The sequence below is a fragment of the Amphibalanus amphitrite genome, unplaced genomic scaffold (genome assembly GCF_019059575.1).
Source record: "Amphibalanus amphitrite isolate SeventyFive unplaced genomic scaffold, NRLGWU_Aamphi_draft 000538F_arrow, whole genome shotgun sequence".
Lineage (NCBI taxonomy): Eukaryota > Metazoa > Arthropoda > Thecostraca > Balanomorpha > Balanidae > Amphibalanus > Amphibalanus amphitrite.
In genome coordinates this window covers 339,234-353,465 of record NW_024882032.1, presented here as the reverse complement: position 1 = coordinate 353,465, position 14,232 = coordinate 339,234, and the positions used below count along the sequence as shown (strand labels likewise).

Here is a 14,232-nt window from a genome sequence, read left to right as displayed (position 1 = left end):
GCTGAGCTGAGCTGAGCTGAGCTGAGCTGAGCTGAGCTGATTGAGCTGAGCTGATTTAGCTGAGCTGAGCTGATCCAGTTCTAATTCTTTTCAGTTCATGCTTGGAAATTAACTCAGGATTTGATGCTTCAGCTATGAGCTAGCTATGGAGTGAGCAATTACACTGCCTTCGTGATCGCACTTAAAAATATCAAAACTCTAAAGAAATCAATATTAATCACTAATCAAGCTTAATTTATTTCATCCATGTTGCATGGAAATTGGAAGACCAGGGTCTTGGCCAATTTACAGGCTAATACAGCCAGTCTCAAGTTTCAAGTCTGACTGCAAGATGAATACCTACTGTCAGGCTTTGATGCTTCGCCTTGACACTCTGCTCCGCAATGTACAATTCAGCATTCTTCACTTTGTTATTTAAGCAGTTATTTAAATTAATTTTATCGATAAGGGTTCTTACCTCTGCATAAAATATTTACAATTAGGAATTAGCAAATGTTCCTCTTCGTTGGTTGAATGTGGGCTAAGCAACCATATCCTATTGAAAGTGGGGTGGGGCAGAGGCGCTAACTGGAACTCTCACCTTCTGATGTCCATAATATGGGAAAAGCTCCCTTATTCACACGCCGACTATGAATTCTAATTGTGTTGACATTGCCTTGGTTGAGATCAGGGTGGTGTTTGGTTTCACTCAAGGTTTCACTGATAACAGCACGCTGCTATCACACGTGTCAAATGGGGTTTCCATGGAGATATAAACAAACTCTTATCTCCAAGTTCCAACACTACCCCAAAATGTAACGTCAGCTCCTGGCAGGGTGCCAAGAGCGGATGGCGGCGTGGGCGTGCTGCTCTCGGCCGTGAAACACCGCCTAGTTGAGATGATTCCATGGCGTTTTTTTCGTCTAGCAGATTTTCGTCCGACTTTTCTTCGTCTGGCATTTTTTCGTCTGTACATTTTTTTCGTCTGTAAACTTTTTCGTCCAGACTTTTTTCGTTCGTATATTTTGAACTTATATGTTATGTTAACATCGCGGGTGCACACTCTGATAACATGTGATAACACTGCCAAGAACAGTCCATTTCATGTAACTATAGTCTGAGTCCAAGTAAACGCACGACTCGCAAAGTCTCAAGGTCTTAATGAGCTTATCTCTTTTGCCCATTGTGTAAGTTGCCTCGCTCCTTGTTAGAGGAGACTTACTTATGCGCCAAGAGTTGGTCTGTTTTATAACCCTCGCCCGTATTGGTGTTTTTCCAGCCGCGAACGTATAAGGGGGCGGGGGTCCGTTGGACCCCCCCTTGCCGTTTCGTCCCTGATCGAGCTAGAGCTTCGCGGAAAAAACGAGCGTGCTGCCCGCGACGAGAGGAAGCCGATGATACCCAATTTTAAGGTCCTAGGTTATCGGTTGACCTTCCAGGTCAGGTCAATGACCCAAAAGTCGGGAAAATCGGGACCTGTTAGAACGTCGTAAAACGTGGCTGCTATGGGGTTTTTCGGGGTGCTGATCACGAATATCATGTTAGTTATGATCACTAATGATGTCTTTATGCATTGAGGCCAGGTCGGGTCAGGTCAGGTCAACCAGTAAGGATTTTGCCGGGTATTCGTAGTAGCCTCTGACAGCTTCGTAACATGTTACGAAGGCACCAAAACTGCTTCGTAAATGTTCAAATGGTTGCTAAATTCGAATTCAGCTCCAAAAACTAGCCTAGAAACATGTAAAACTCGAAAAAGTGAACCGAGGTCACCAAAGGTCAATGACCTGACCTGACCTTCCGGTGACCTTGACACCCACCCTAATGCATGGGAGCAACATCATATGCCATGTTTGAACACTTGAAACCACAAAAAGACTGCTAACGCGCGGCTAATGCGAGCCGACATACGCCGAATCGCGATTCCGGCCAAACATGGTCTCGAAAAGTAGGTCACAGGTCAAAGGTCATTAGGGTCAGGGTCATGAAATTTTCAGGATAGGTGTAAAATTGATTATCGCGAGGGTACTGAAAGTTTCGTCGCGATCGGCCGCTTTTTACGCGAGTTATTCGCGAAAAACAGGGGGGTCCGTTCGACCCCCCCCCCCCCCTATACGGGCGAGGGTTAAGCATGTCCGATTTAAAAAGAACGACTGAGCGATCTAAGCGTGAATTTAACTGAGCGGAAACTGAGCTAAGCTGAATTGAGCGGAAACTGAGCTGAGCTGAACGGGAACTGAGCTGAGCTGAGCTGAGCGGAAACTGAGCTGAGCTGAGCGGAAACTGAGCTGAGCTGAGCGGAAACTGAGCTGAGCGGAAACTGAGCTGAGCTGAGCTGAGCGGAAACTGAGCTGAGCTGAGCTGAGTGGAAGCTGAGCTGAGCTGAGCTGAGCGGAAACTGAGCTGAGCTGAGCTGAGCGGAAACTGAGCTGAGCTGAGCTGAGCGGAAACTGAGCTGAGCTGAGCTGAGCGTGAGCGGAGCACAGCCGGTTTGAGCGGAGCGTGAGCTGAGCTGAGCCGTGTTAAACTGAGCGGGAGCTGAGCGGGAGCGGATAAAACGGAGTTGAGCTGAGCGAGCTCACTTTTTTCTTGAGCTGTCACAAGTCTGGATACAACACTTTTGCGGCATCACTGAAAAACTTATGCAGTACTGTTATCAAAATTCTCATAACACCGTTCGACAAACCTGAATTCTTTTTGAAATAAATATGCTTGTATTTTTCGCTTCAGGCTCTGAGGCCAAAATAATGAATTTCGTAGTCGCAATCGCAAGCTTTGGCTGCGTTTCTGGCGCATGCCGTTCATTTGTGGCGCAAAATAATACTTGGAAACAAAGAAGAGTAGGCACTATGTACGAATCTAATTAATTCTAAACCGAATTAACTCTAATTCAAATTAGAATCCTTACAACCAAGCAACGACAAGGCGATAACATAAACAAAAACCCAAGCGTCGCTGTTTGAAACAAAAGCGCCATATACTGCGACTTTTTTATAGAGAAGGACAAGAAGGACAACGCATTTCGGTGGGTGTTACAAGTACTGCAAGTACTGCTTCTTTTTTGCAAAAATAAAAACCTTTTTCACATACGAAAATGTGCTAGGAAATTTTCATATTTTATAGAAACTACAGTAGAAATAGTATAGATGTCGAGTAATTTTTATTAAAGAAAAAAGAAAGCTCATTATCTCCCTTTAAATTATCAGTTAGCATGCACCTTTTCCTTGATGTGTAGAGAATTTACCATTAATTGTTAGAGAAAATTGCGTTTAAAATCTTCCATTTATGCTTTTATCATCGTTTGCACAATATGTTCTTTTACTAAGCTAGAAACACTCATTAGAAATAGTTCCCGCATCATCAAGAACAATAGGGAAGGCTTGAAGTTAATACAATAATCTAAACGGTTTTGTAATCAATGTGAAGACACTTCTAAAATTGCCTGTAGAAATATTGAAGGCAAAAGTTCAACTTTTTCACAAGACTGATGTCTATAAACCTATTCAACGTGTGACAACTCATCCGGTATTTCGTCGCCTACAGCCCAGCTTTCCCTAGTGACCGATAGAGGCGCTGCTATCGATGTCCGCCCGTGCCGCCTAACGTTACGTTCTAGACATTTGTGACGTGCCGACCGTCTCAGACTCGAACTTATGTGATCTTGTCCAGCAATCTGCTGTGGCCTTTATGTCGTTCGTCTCAATATTGAACTCAATTTAACGCGATTTCGTCCCAAGTCCATAGCTCATGACCTACGCTGTTGTACCGATTTGCTGTTTTATTTTTCGTTTACTTTTGTATTTTTCCACTGATTATCCCAGTTCTGTAAATATTGGACTCCATTTGACTCAATTTCTCGCACATAAACTTTTACCGACCAAGCTTTCTGTGAATGTATAACTTTATGATCCGTTTTCTTCCATCCCATCTTATTTCTCAGTTTTATGGTACTGAGAACAGTTGAGCTGAGCTAAGCTATTTCATTGATTCTTTTTGCCTAATCTATTTCACTATTTCATCCTAGTTTCTTTGTCACTGAATATACAACATTTTAACCCATTTTCTCTTCTTCTCCCTCAGTTTTATGGAGTTCACCTGCACCCTTCCCAAGGAGAAGGACCTCACCATCAGTGTCCTCGACTATGACGTCATCAGCAAGGACGACCTGATTGGTGAGACGGAGATCGACCTGGAGAATCGCTACATGACTAAATACCGGGCCACGTGCGGTATTCCGCGAGAGTACCACCTGTGAGTAACGGAGCGGGGGGGGGGGCTGAGCAGCGTATGAGTTAGCTTAGCGAGAGTTGGGGTAGATAGAAGAAGGGGGGGGGGGGTGACTAAATGCCCTGCATGGTTTTTAATAGGGCTACCGCATACGATTCGATGAATGCAGATGAAAAAACGTTGCTCAGTATCTGACTTCTGCTGTAATGTATTAGATGCGTGCCAGACTATTGGCATGGGAAAACATTGGCGACATGGAAGGGAAGATGTTTGACGGGCATCACATTTCACGGTGCATCAGCTCCCTGATCAATGTTTCTACCAGGAACGATTGCTTGACAAATCGCCCTCTACCGCTCCAATTACTGTTGACCTTTTCTGACCCCTGTCCCCTTCCGATAACCGCTTGCAGGTCTGGCCCCAACCAGTGGCGTGACTCCCAGACTCCGCGCGAGATCCTGGAGAACGTCTGTGAGACCAACAACCGCTCCCAGCCGCTGTGGCTCTCCAAGACGGAGGTGGTGATCGGCAACAAACACTACCGTCTCAGCGAGCTCGAGGGTAGGGAAGGGGGGGGGGGGCAGTCATAGAAGGGATCAGCCAGTTAGAGGGAAGCCGTGGGAGGGAGAACCATCTATTGAAGGGATACTGCAGGAAATGATGTTCTTTTTCTGCAGGGAATGACTGGAATCTCTCTGTTTCACTCGGTCGCTCATTTGATCTGTAAATCAGATCAAAGCCCATTTGGGTTGTTCTCTACTTTGATATCTCTCAAGTGATTTTCTCTCTGTCATGCTTATACTATACAGTCACACAGTGATCCGCAATACTACAGATGAAAAGAATTGGGTTACAGAGCTAGCCTTCCGCCTGCCTTTGATGTAATGAAATGTATCCCTGACATTCTACCCCTGACCCCTAACTGATCTAACCTATGACCCTCTGAGCCTGACCTCTGACCCCACAGACCGTTCGGCGGCCCGTCCGTCCTCGCTGGGTCCCGACGACGAGCGCCTGGCCCTGCTGGTGCTACACACCTTCGACCTGGTGCCGGAACACGTGGAAACACGCCGGCTCTTCAACCCGGCCATGCCCGACCTCGAGCAGGGAAAGGTGGGTCTCATGCGATTACTCTGATCTATCCTGAGGACGTATAAATCCTTTAATTATAAATGCATCAAACCTGCCTGATCATCCAGCTGTGGTTTTTACCATGCCATGAAGTACGTTTTTTCCTAATTGCGTCGTTGGAGATAAAATACAATTTTATGATGACAGATGACAGCAATGCATTTGTATCTTATTGTCCTACACAAGGTTCACATCGCTGACGTCATGACTCACTAGATGACATGACCTTAGTGAGGTCACATCACAAGTTCGATGACATTTTATGATTTGTGACTTCTGGACTCTGGTCATCGCTGTCAGGTATGCCGTCCTATGATAAAATAACTGACGTTTCATCACTGATGGCGCTCACATCACTGCCGTTGTGTTTTTTTTCAGCTGGAGATGATGGTGGACATTTTCCCCAAGACGGCAGGTCCGCCGGGGCCGCCCTTCGACGTCACTCCCAGGGAGCCCAGCAAGTAAGTCATCAGCTGCGGCTCCTGTCTGCTGTCTGTCTCCTCCTAGTCTGTGCTTATGTCCTGTCTGTCTCTGTGTCTGTCCCTATCATTCACTCCTAGGGAGCCCAGCAAGTAAGTCATCTGCTGCGGCTCCTGTCTGCTGTCTCCTCCTCTTATGTCCTGTCTGAGACAGACAGAGACAGGCAGTCTGTCTGACTGTCTGTCTCTGTGTCAGTCTGTTCCTGTCGTTCACACCCAGGGAGCCCAGCAAGTGGGTTATCACCTCCTTACTATCCGAGTGAATCACGTCTCATCGTAAAAGTTGTGTGTTCGAATCCCACCTTCGTCCTACTTTTGACTTTCTCCGCCTCTCAGGTACCAGCTGCGTGTGGTGCTGTACAACGTGATGGACGTGGTGATGCAGGAATACTCTGCCGTCTCCCAGAGCAACATGTCTGACGTCTACGTCAAGTGCTGGATCCAGGGGGATAAGAACGTGCAGAAGACCGATGTGCACTACAGGTACGGAGGTTGTTAGAAGCCTAGGGTCGAAGGGAAGGGGGGAGGAGCTTGACGGATGTGTGTTTGTTGATTGGTCATGAGTTGTGAACATGCACGTCGTTTATGGGAAGAGGCATCACGCCTGAAATTTTGACGTGTCTCCCCTTGGGCGTTTCATTTGAGGTTTTAAGGTGAGAAATGAATGAGTGTGTTTATAACGTGCAAAGTCGACTTTTTCATTTTCAAATCACTCTTTGTCGTCTTTCATATCACTTTTTTTCTGCGAGGCTGTCGGAGATGAAATAGGGTCCGACATAGCTGAGTCACATTGTTAAATTGGCCAAAACTGTTTGATGACAACTTTGCTAAAATATTTTGACGACGGCGTTCTTCCATCAAGCATTCAAAATTTTGCTAATATACCCAAAGAAAAATGTTGCTTTACTTGATCATTAACGTAAGCTGTAGTTCTTGCGTGCTGAAATAAAGAAGAAAATGGTAACATTTATTCCAATGAAAGATATATGACATATTCTCGCTATTACAAAATAATATCATCGCTGGCACTGCAGTACACTACAGTATGTAATCATATTCTCCACTCTTGTTACGCGATTTCATAGAACACTGAGCAATTTGCGCTACTTACATCATGGTACTTCGCGAGTACCGCCCAGCGTCCGTCTCATTAATGTTACTTGATAGTTCACTGACGCACATGAACATTAACTACGCCGTAAAAAACCCGCTTTATTCCCGTTGGCCCCTGAATGACATGAAGCGAGGTGTAAGCAGATACGATGTGATGAAAAAAGAAGCTAGGTCCGTGGCGTCATGAGTTTTGTGAATTAAAACGCATAATGGACGTAGAAATAATTCAAAAGACGTGGCATCGAGCTAAAATGGGTTTATACGGATTTATAAGACATGTACACAATGGCTCCCTGTCTAGCACATATTGATCATCTTACAACTTTATATGCTGTTTCACGCCGTCATGATTTGATGACGTCACGAGTTCCCATTGTCAGGTGTATGGACGGCGAAGCCATTTTTAACTGGTGGTTCGTATTGGATATTTGTTTTTATGACGTCACGAGTTCCCATTGTCAGGTGTATGGACGGTGAGGCCATGTTCAACTGGCGATTCGTGTTCGACATCAACTACCTGGAGGCAGAGAGGATGATCGTCATCAAGTCCAAGGTCAGTTCAAGGTCATTATTCGGTATCATGCGGTCATGTGTGGACATGTGACCTAGGCAGGGTTGTGCTTGACTCAAGAGTCGAGTCAGAAATTTGACTCAACTCTGACTCAAATGAGTCAGATTTGAGTCGAGTCGGATAAAATGTTGAGCTGTTGAGTTGAGTCAGAGTTGAGTCGGACAAAAATATTAAGGTGTTGAGTTGAGTCGGAGTTGAGTCATTAAAATAACTTTTGACATTGAGTTGAGTCAAGAACATTTAGGAACATGAGTCAGCTGACTCAACTTTTTAGAAACAATATATAGTATAAGTTTTTCATTTTCCCCCCGCTTAACAACTTAGGCCTGGCCCTGCTGCCGGATTTTTTCACCCCCCCCCCCGCTCAACAACTTTTTTATCTGAGTCAATTTTGAGTCAACACACTTGACTCAACAAAAAAATTTGAGTCAAGTTTGAGTCAACCCATATTTTCATTGATCCGCTTGAGTCATGAATCGAGTCAAGGGAAAAAATCAGCTCCTTGTTTGAGTCAGAGTTGAGTCAGGGCATTCTGAAGTTAAATGATGAGTCGAGTCGGCAATTTTTTTGAGTCGAGCACAACCCTGGACCTAGGAGGTGTAATGCTGCTGTTTAGAAGGGTCACTGAATATATAACAAAAGGTGAGGGACTCTGCCGGTTTTGTACCGAAGTCATGCCTTATTTTCCTCCCTTGTCAGTCTTAAAATGTGTTTTATCTGCCGATATGATTGATTTAGCATTTTGTGACATCTAGCGTTTAGCTGCTCCTGTTGCAAGTCAAAGTCGAACGCCTAGATTATGTTTCTCCCCTTACCTTTCCTGACCCTTGACCTGCCCTCCCCTCCCCCCCCCTCCCCTCGACAGGACCACTTCTGGAGTCTGGCGGAGCGGGAGGAGCACCGTCCTCCCAAACTGATGTTCCAGATCTGGGACAACGACCTCATCAGCAAGGACGACTACATCGGTATGGAGTTGACATAGACAGTCTCCACATTTTACAGTGACTTAAAAAAGGCACATAATGTCATGTATCGCATGAGTGCAGACATAATAGCCGTTTTCACGACGGGCTATCTGGCGAATGCACCTGATTTGACCAAATCTGCACCTAATTTCTTTTACAGCAAATATCTTCATTTTATGAATTTATTTCAGTGTTTCAATCGATGGTACTCTGATAATATGACAAAGCAGGCATATAAGCAATTAGTGCAGCCCTAGATGATAGCTGCTAAGAGACACCTGAACCTGATTTGACCAGATCTGCACCTAATCTGTACCAGATGTGCACCAAATGTGTACCAGATGGCTGTCGTGAAAACGGCTATTGTGCACTGTGCAGATTATGTCGTCTTAATCTGATATGCAGTAATTCATTTAATCGAGTGCTAAACTTTTTTTTTTTAATTGGCACTGCTAGTCTAGTTCATTTCGTTTTACGGTTTCACATGGTAACTTTTTCATTTATTTGATTTTTAGTGATATTTTTATCACTTGTCTTTTGCACATTGCTAATTATGTAACACTTTATTCTGAACAAAGATTTCGTTTCGCCTGTGTCACGAGCCTGAAAATATACGCCGTGGCCGTGGGGCTGTATCCACGTGGTTACCGAAATGTGGCGTAGGTACCTAATATTTTACGAGGAATCAAATAACCTCGGCAAATAGAGTGGCAGGTTTTTATCCTGTGTAGGTGGCGGATAGAGTTGCAGGTTTTGTGCATATGTGCAATATGATTACTGGAAGCTAGCCAGCGCAGTTACAGAGCCTCTTTGTCGCTGACCAATCTGAAACCTGCGAATATGATATCTATGTGAGCGTGGTATCACTGTGCTCAATGATGGTATGATATTGGATATGCTTCATGCTGTTTTTTTTACACAGGTCGTTGAAGCGCCGTCATAGCATAGTGCAGCATGGAATAATGAGCTCGTGGATAAATTTTGTCTCGCGAAATTTGATAGATTAATATCATGCGAATTGGGCAAATCAAATTCCAAATGGCAGATAAACTAAGGTCTTTGACCCCTCCCCCTCTCTCTCTCTCCTCTCTCTCTCTCTCTCTCTCCCTCTCTCTCTCTCCCTCTCTCTCTCTCTCTCTCTCTCTCTCTCTCTCTCTCTCTCTCTCTCTCCCCCGTCTCTCTCTCTCCCCCAGGTGAGATCGAGCTCGACCTGAACCGGCTGCTCTGCCCGGCGCGCACGGCGGCCGACTGCTCCCTCTCCCAGCTGGACGGAACTCAGCCGGACGATACGGCTAACAACAACAACGGAGCACTCACGGCACTCACCGACAGTCTGCGCAGGCGCAAAAAGGAGGAGTGAGTCGGCTGAGCGGTGGTGGGAAGGGTTGGGGGTTCGAAGCGGACTGGTGACTCTGGTGACCTTTTGACCTGTTGAATCGCCTTAGGGTATGGTACGATGACCTTGTGAGCTGTTTGATTGTTCCATGAGCCTCCATCAGATGCTAAGGTTAACCAGTGACCTTTTTAACCGCGTCAGTGCATGTAAGGAATATCAATTGAGCTTTTGACCTGTGTTGGACCTGTTATTACCTCACTGGATACCACGGTCACCAGTTGTGACTTTATTGATCCCCACAGAAAACTTGACATTTTTTACCCTCACAGGAAATGTCAAGCCGACCCACTGACCTTGTGACCTTTAGCTGTCTGATCCAAGGTCAGAGTTATGATCCACTGATCTTGTGACCTGTGTGATTGCCTCAGGGATACCAGGGTGACCCACTGACCTCGTGACCTGTGTTTGCCTCAGGGGCTGCCAGGATGAACCACTGACCTCGTGACCTTTCTAATTGCCTCAGGGGGTGTCAGGGCCCGGTGGACATCTGGACCAAGAAGCGGGTGATGGGTTTCTGGCCAACGGCCGGAGAGGTGGATGGAGAGCGTGTCTGTACGGTGAGGAGGGGGGAGGGGGGAGGAAAAGAGAGAGAGGGAGGGGAGAGAGAGGGAGGGAGAGAGAGAGAGGGAGAGAGAGAGAGAGAGGGGGGGGGCACGGAATAATGTTAGAGGATAGACTAGAATCTTAGCTTTATAACGTCCTTTTACAATTTTACGATCAGTATCGTGTCATGTTCTGTCCTAACCGTATAGTTGATTGCCACGTTCGATCCGACTAGTTTCATCGGCCACCGTGTTTCATCTGACACAAAACTCTTCATTGTCCCGTAGTCACTCTCGTATGACCCTGTATTCCCCATATAATCCCTTTGACCCCTCACTATGTTTCATCTGACCCGTGTGACCGGTCATCCGTTCCGCAGGGTAAGCTGGAGATGGAGATTGAGGTGCTGACCGCAGAGGAAGCCGAGCAGAGACCGGCCGGGGTGGCCCGAGAAGAGCCCAACACCAACCCCACACTGCCAGAGCCAAAGTAAGGAGACGTTTTAATAGACAGGGGCGGCCCGAGAAGAGCCCAACACCAACCCCACACTGCCAGAGCCAAAGTAAGGAGACGCGTTATAATAGCCAAACACCGACCCGACACTGCTTGATCCAAAGTAAGAAGCAAAACACTAACCCCGCACTGCCAGAGCCAAAGTAAGAAAACAGCGTAAATTGCGTACTTCAGCGCAATTTTGCGGCGTAGCTGCACTGGCGTAATTTGATGCGTTGTTCCCAATGACATTAGTCGACGTATCGTACCAACCCACACTGATGTAATTTGACGCGGCTCTAGTCTAGGCTCTACTCTTCAGGGCTCTAGTCATGTACCGCTCCCACCCCAATGACGTCATTTGTCGCGCTACTACCCAATGCCACAGTGCACCACTCTGCTCCAATGACGTCATTTGACGCGTCTCTCCCTTAGCCGGCCCGCCACATCGTTCCTGTGGTTCAGCTCTCCATGGAAATCGTTCAAGCACATCATCTGGAAGAAGTACAAGTGGTACATGATCACGCTGATTCTGATTCTGCTGTTGGCGCTCTTCCTGATACTGTTCCTCTACAATGTGCCGGTGGGTAGAGGGGGGAGGAGAAAGAGAGAGAGAGAGAGAGAGAGAGAGGGGGGAGGGAGGGCGTGGGAGGGGGGAAAGGGATGGAAGTGCAGAGCTTGGCAGCTGCTGAACTGAGCCAAGAGTGTGAAAAGTTGACAGGGTTATATGGATTCCTAATTGTGTTCTTGATGGAAAGGTATTTTACCACGCAAAGTAGTTGATTACAGTCACAATATCCTAACCTTGCTTAGTATTGGCCTTTCCATGATCCTACGGCCTACATTGATCCTCACCCTGACCTTGTCCCTGACCTGACCCTGAACTTCTCCTGACCCGCAGGAGGCGGTCGTGGACCAGACCGTGCGGAATTTGTTCGGCTAAAAACCTCACCTGTCCTGTGCTTCCTTCATCGGTGCGTCCTTAGCCCAACAATCATTGGCCATGTCCACTCCTTACGAGTCATAAGGTTGGGCTGCATGTAAGCTTCATAACCGAAGGTTTGTTGTCAATAGTTAAAACACTATTCTTTAGAATTGTGTTTTTCTATTGAAAAACAAATCTGAGTTCCCTGACAATTTGGCAAAAGCTGCCTGAGATCTAAGCCCTGTTGTGTGATGAAGTGTGAATGCTTGTTTTGCTTCGTTAAAAATAATATGGTCGTCGGTGAGACGAGCGCAGTATGTCGTTGTGTGCTAACTATTTTCACGTTAGATGGTGGCATGGTGTTATTCCGAAAATCAAAACCGTCCTTTTTCATCGCTAATATGAATGTAAAATATCATTCCTTTTCAAGTGTATAGACGTGTGTATGTTCATGGAACCTCATCTCACATAATTGTGTTTGTTTTTCGCCTAACAGGAGGCCACGATCGACAAGATATTCGGCCTGTGAGCTGGCACAACTGTCAGAAGGAGCCGAACAGACCATCAAGCTAAGATCAGCCACTGTAAACACAAGCTTCGAACAGGCCGGCAGTTGACGGGGACAGTGTCGATGAACAGACCGTCAACCTACATCAGCAGCTGCCAACGCGGCCTTCCAACAGACTATGTACTTACAATAGCAACTGTTGACACGGACATCGAACAATCTACTAACACCAGCAGCAGTTGAACTTTGAACAGACTTTCAACTTATAGCAGCAACTGTCTGACACAGGAAGATGCGAGTTGAACTGTGGATCCTATATGTGAAATGAATGTGTTTTTATGAACACCTTTCTACCACGGAGCGGGAGCGAAAAACGTGCGCCGCGATCCGCACGTGAGCAGAAAACAGCGCCTGCCTTCAGCGCGCAAAACTGGGAAAGTTTGCCATCGTTAGGTTGTTTGAACTGAAGCTGGTATATTTACCAGTAAAAGTCGGACTAGACTAGTCAAACTTTTCGTGGTGGTGGTACCGTATTTTCTAGATTGAATGCTGCCTTGGCCTTTCGCTTGAGAGGCGTCTTTTAGGGTTGCCAGGTGCTGAAAACTGTTGCGACCAGGGCCATGAAATTATTTATCAGTGTCTGTGACGAAGATTGGTTGTTGGAGAAGGGGAAGACCACAATATCTAGTGATTGTCCGGAAAATGTTCGTGATTTCGAGTTGCCTTCAAAGTGGATACGTATGAATGTTCCTCTGATAAATTGCGGTCTTTATGGGTCTAGGGAGCTTGCAGTTGCAACCATTATTCTCGCATTTTGTCAGTCGTGCTGAATGACCCATATTACTAGCAGCTGAAGCGATTTCTGTTTGGCAGCCAAACGCACTGACTCGTGTAGCCTGCTTCTGTTGTATTTTCTTCGAATCCTCCGATGTAACAATAGAATCACACTGTTTTTCTTCTCGGTAATGTGCTTGGTTATGCAGAAGATTTACGCAGAGAATTGTGGTGAGTGGCGTCTCCCATATATGTAGAGCTTTTGTGATCCATATTTCTGCTTCGCTCTTTTTGCGAAGTGTTTTACTGTGCCTTCCGCGTGTGAATGCCTTTGTCTGTACTCCTTTGTTTTCCCCTTCCACACACCTATTGATTTCGAAATAATTTCGAAGACGTCTTCATAACGAGGTTGTGGCCGTAGAAATGTGAACTATTGTTAGAAAATGCGTGTCCTATGCGCCACACCTACATGACTAATTATTTATTAGGCAATACTGAGCTTTGCTTACGCTTTGTGATTTACGTGTACCCGGACTTGACAATATACGATCGCAGTATCTTAACGAAACAATAGGAAGTGCTTGAGGCTATCAGCAATAATGTTTTGTCGGTGCCCTAGGCGCGTCTCCTCGCGTCTGTTGTTACATGTACCGCTAGTGTCCGAGATTACTGAACCGTTTTCACAATTTTTGTATGCTTGAATTCGTTAATAAAATACTTATACCTAGTGGTTGCCAAGTGCTTTTTTTCGAACGAACGTAGCGAGAGAGGTTATTTGTGGATTGAAGAAACAAAAAGTCAGTACGAGCGGCCAGACCCGGCCTCGCGACAGTACGCCGTGTGATACGAGCATGTAATAGCCGTTTGTTCTGACGGAATTGCTCACAATGTAGAAATATATAAATAAATTTTATTTCGGTAACCGCTCGACCGATCGAATATTGGTCTTCTGCGTCTGAAATAAGTTCATCCGGCGTCCCTCCAATCACGAATTCAACTGTTTTTGATGCTTATTGCTTATCAATATAAGTGTCTGACTGATACGCCACGTGCCACCTGTCAAATTAGGGGTGCAAAAATTGTTCAGATAACTCCGCATTTGACTAGACGGATGACGTTGAAACTTGGCGAA

General features: G+C 45.9%; 1 protein-coding gene across 11 annotated transcripts in view; it reads left to right on the top strand.

The window, feature by feature from the left end:
- Positions 1 to 13,827, top strand: part of LOC122393496 (myoferlin-like) — a 78,788-nt gene extending 64,961 nt beyond the window's left edge. For 6 of the 11 annotated variants that reach the window (XM_043389553.1, XM_043389552.1, XM_043389549.1 and 3 more), the window contains 12 exons: positions 4,057 to 4,227; positions 4,616 to 4,764; positions 5,171 to 5,316; positions 5,713 to 5,795; positions 6,150 to 6,296; positions 7,389 to 7,479; positions 8,363 to 8,462; positions 9,656 to 9,818; positions 10,322 to 10,415; positions 10,781 to 10,890; positions 11,329 to 11,476; positions 12,315 to 13,827. In XM_043389553.1, coding sequence (XP_043245488.1) covers positions 4,057 to 4,227; positions 4,616 to 4,764; positions 5,171 to 5,316; positions 5,713 to 5,795; positions 6,150 to 6,296; positions 7,389 to 7,479; positions 8,363 to 8,462; positions 9,656 to 9,818; positions 10,322 to 10,415; positions 10,781 to 10,890; positions 11,329 to 11,476; positions 12,315 to 12,347 — 1,435 coding nt within the window. In that variant the 3' untranslated portion in view covers positions 12,348 to 13,827. Of the gene's footprint in view, positions 1 to 4,056; positions 4,228 to 4,615; positions 4,765 to 5,170; positions 5,317 to 5,712; positions 5,796 to 6,149; positions 6,297 to 7,388; positions 7,480 to 8,362; positions 8,463 to 9,655; positions 9,819 to 10,321; positions 10,416 to 10,780; positions 10,891 to 11,328; positions 11,477 to 11,794; positions 11,868 to 12,314 lie in introns of all 11 variants that reach the window. The other 5 variants (XM_043389545.1, XM_043389547.1, XM_043389554.1 and 2 more) reach the window with 1 other exon arrangement.
- The last annotated feature ends 405 nt before the right edge of the window (positions 13,828 to 14,232 follow it).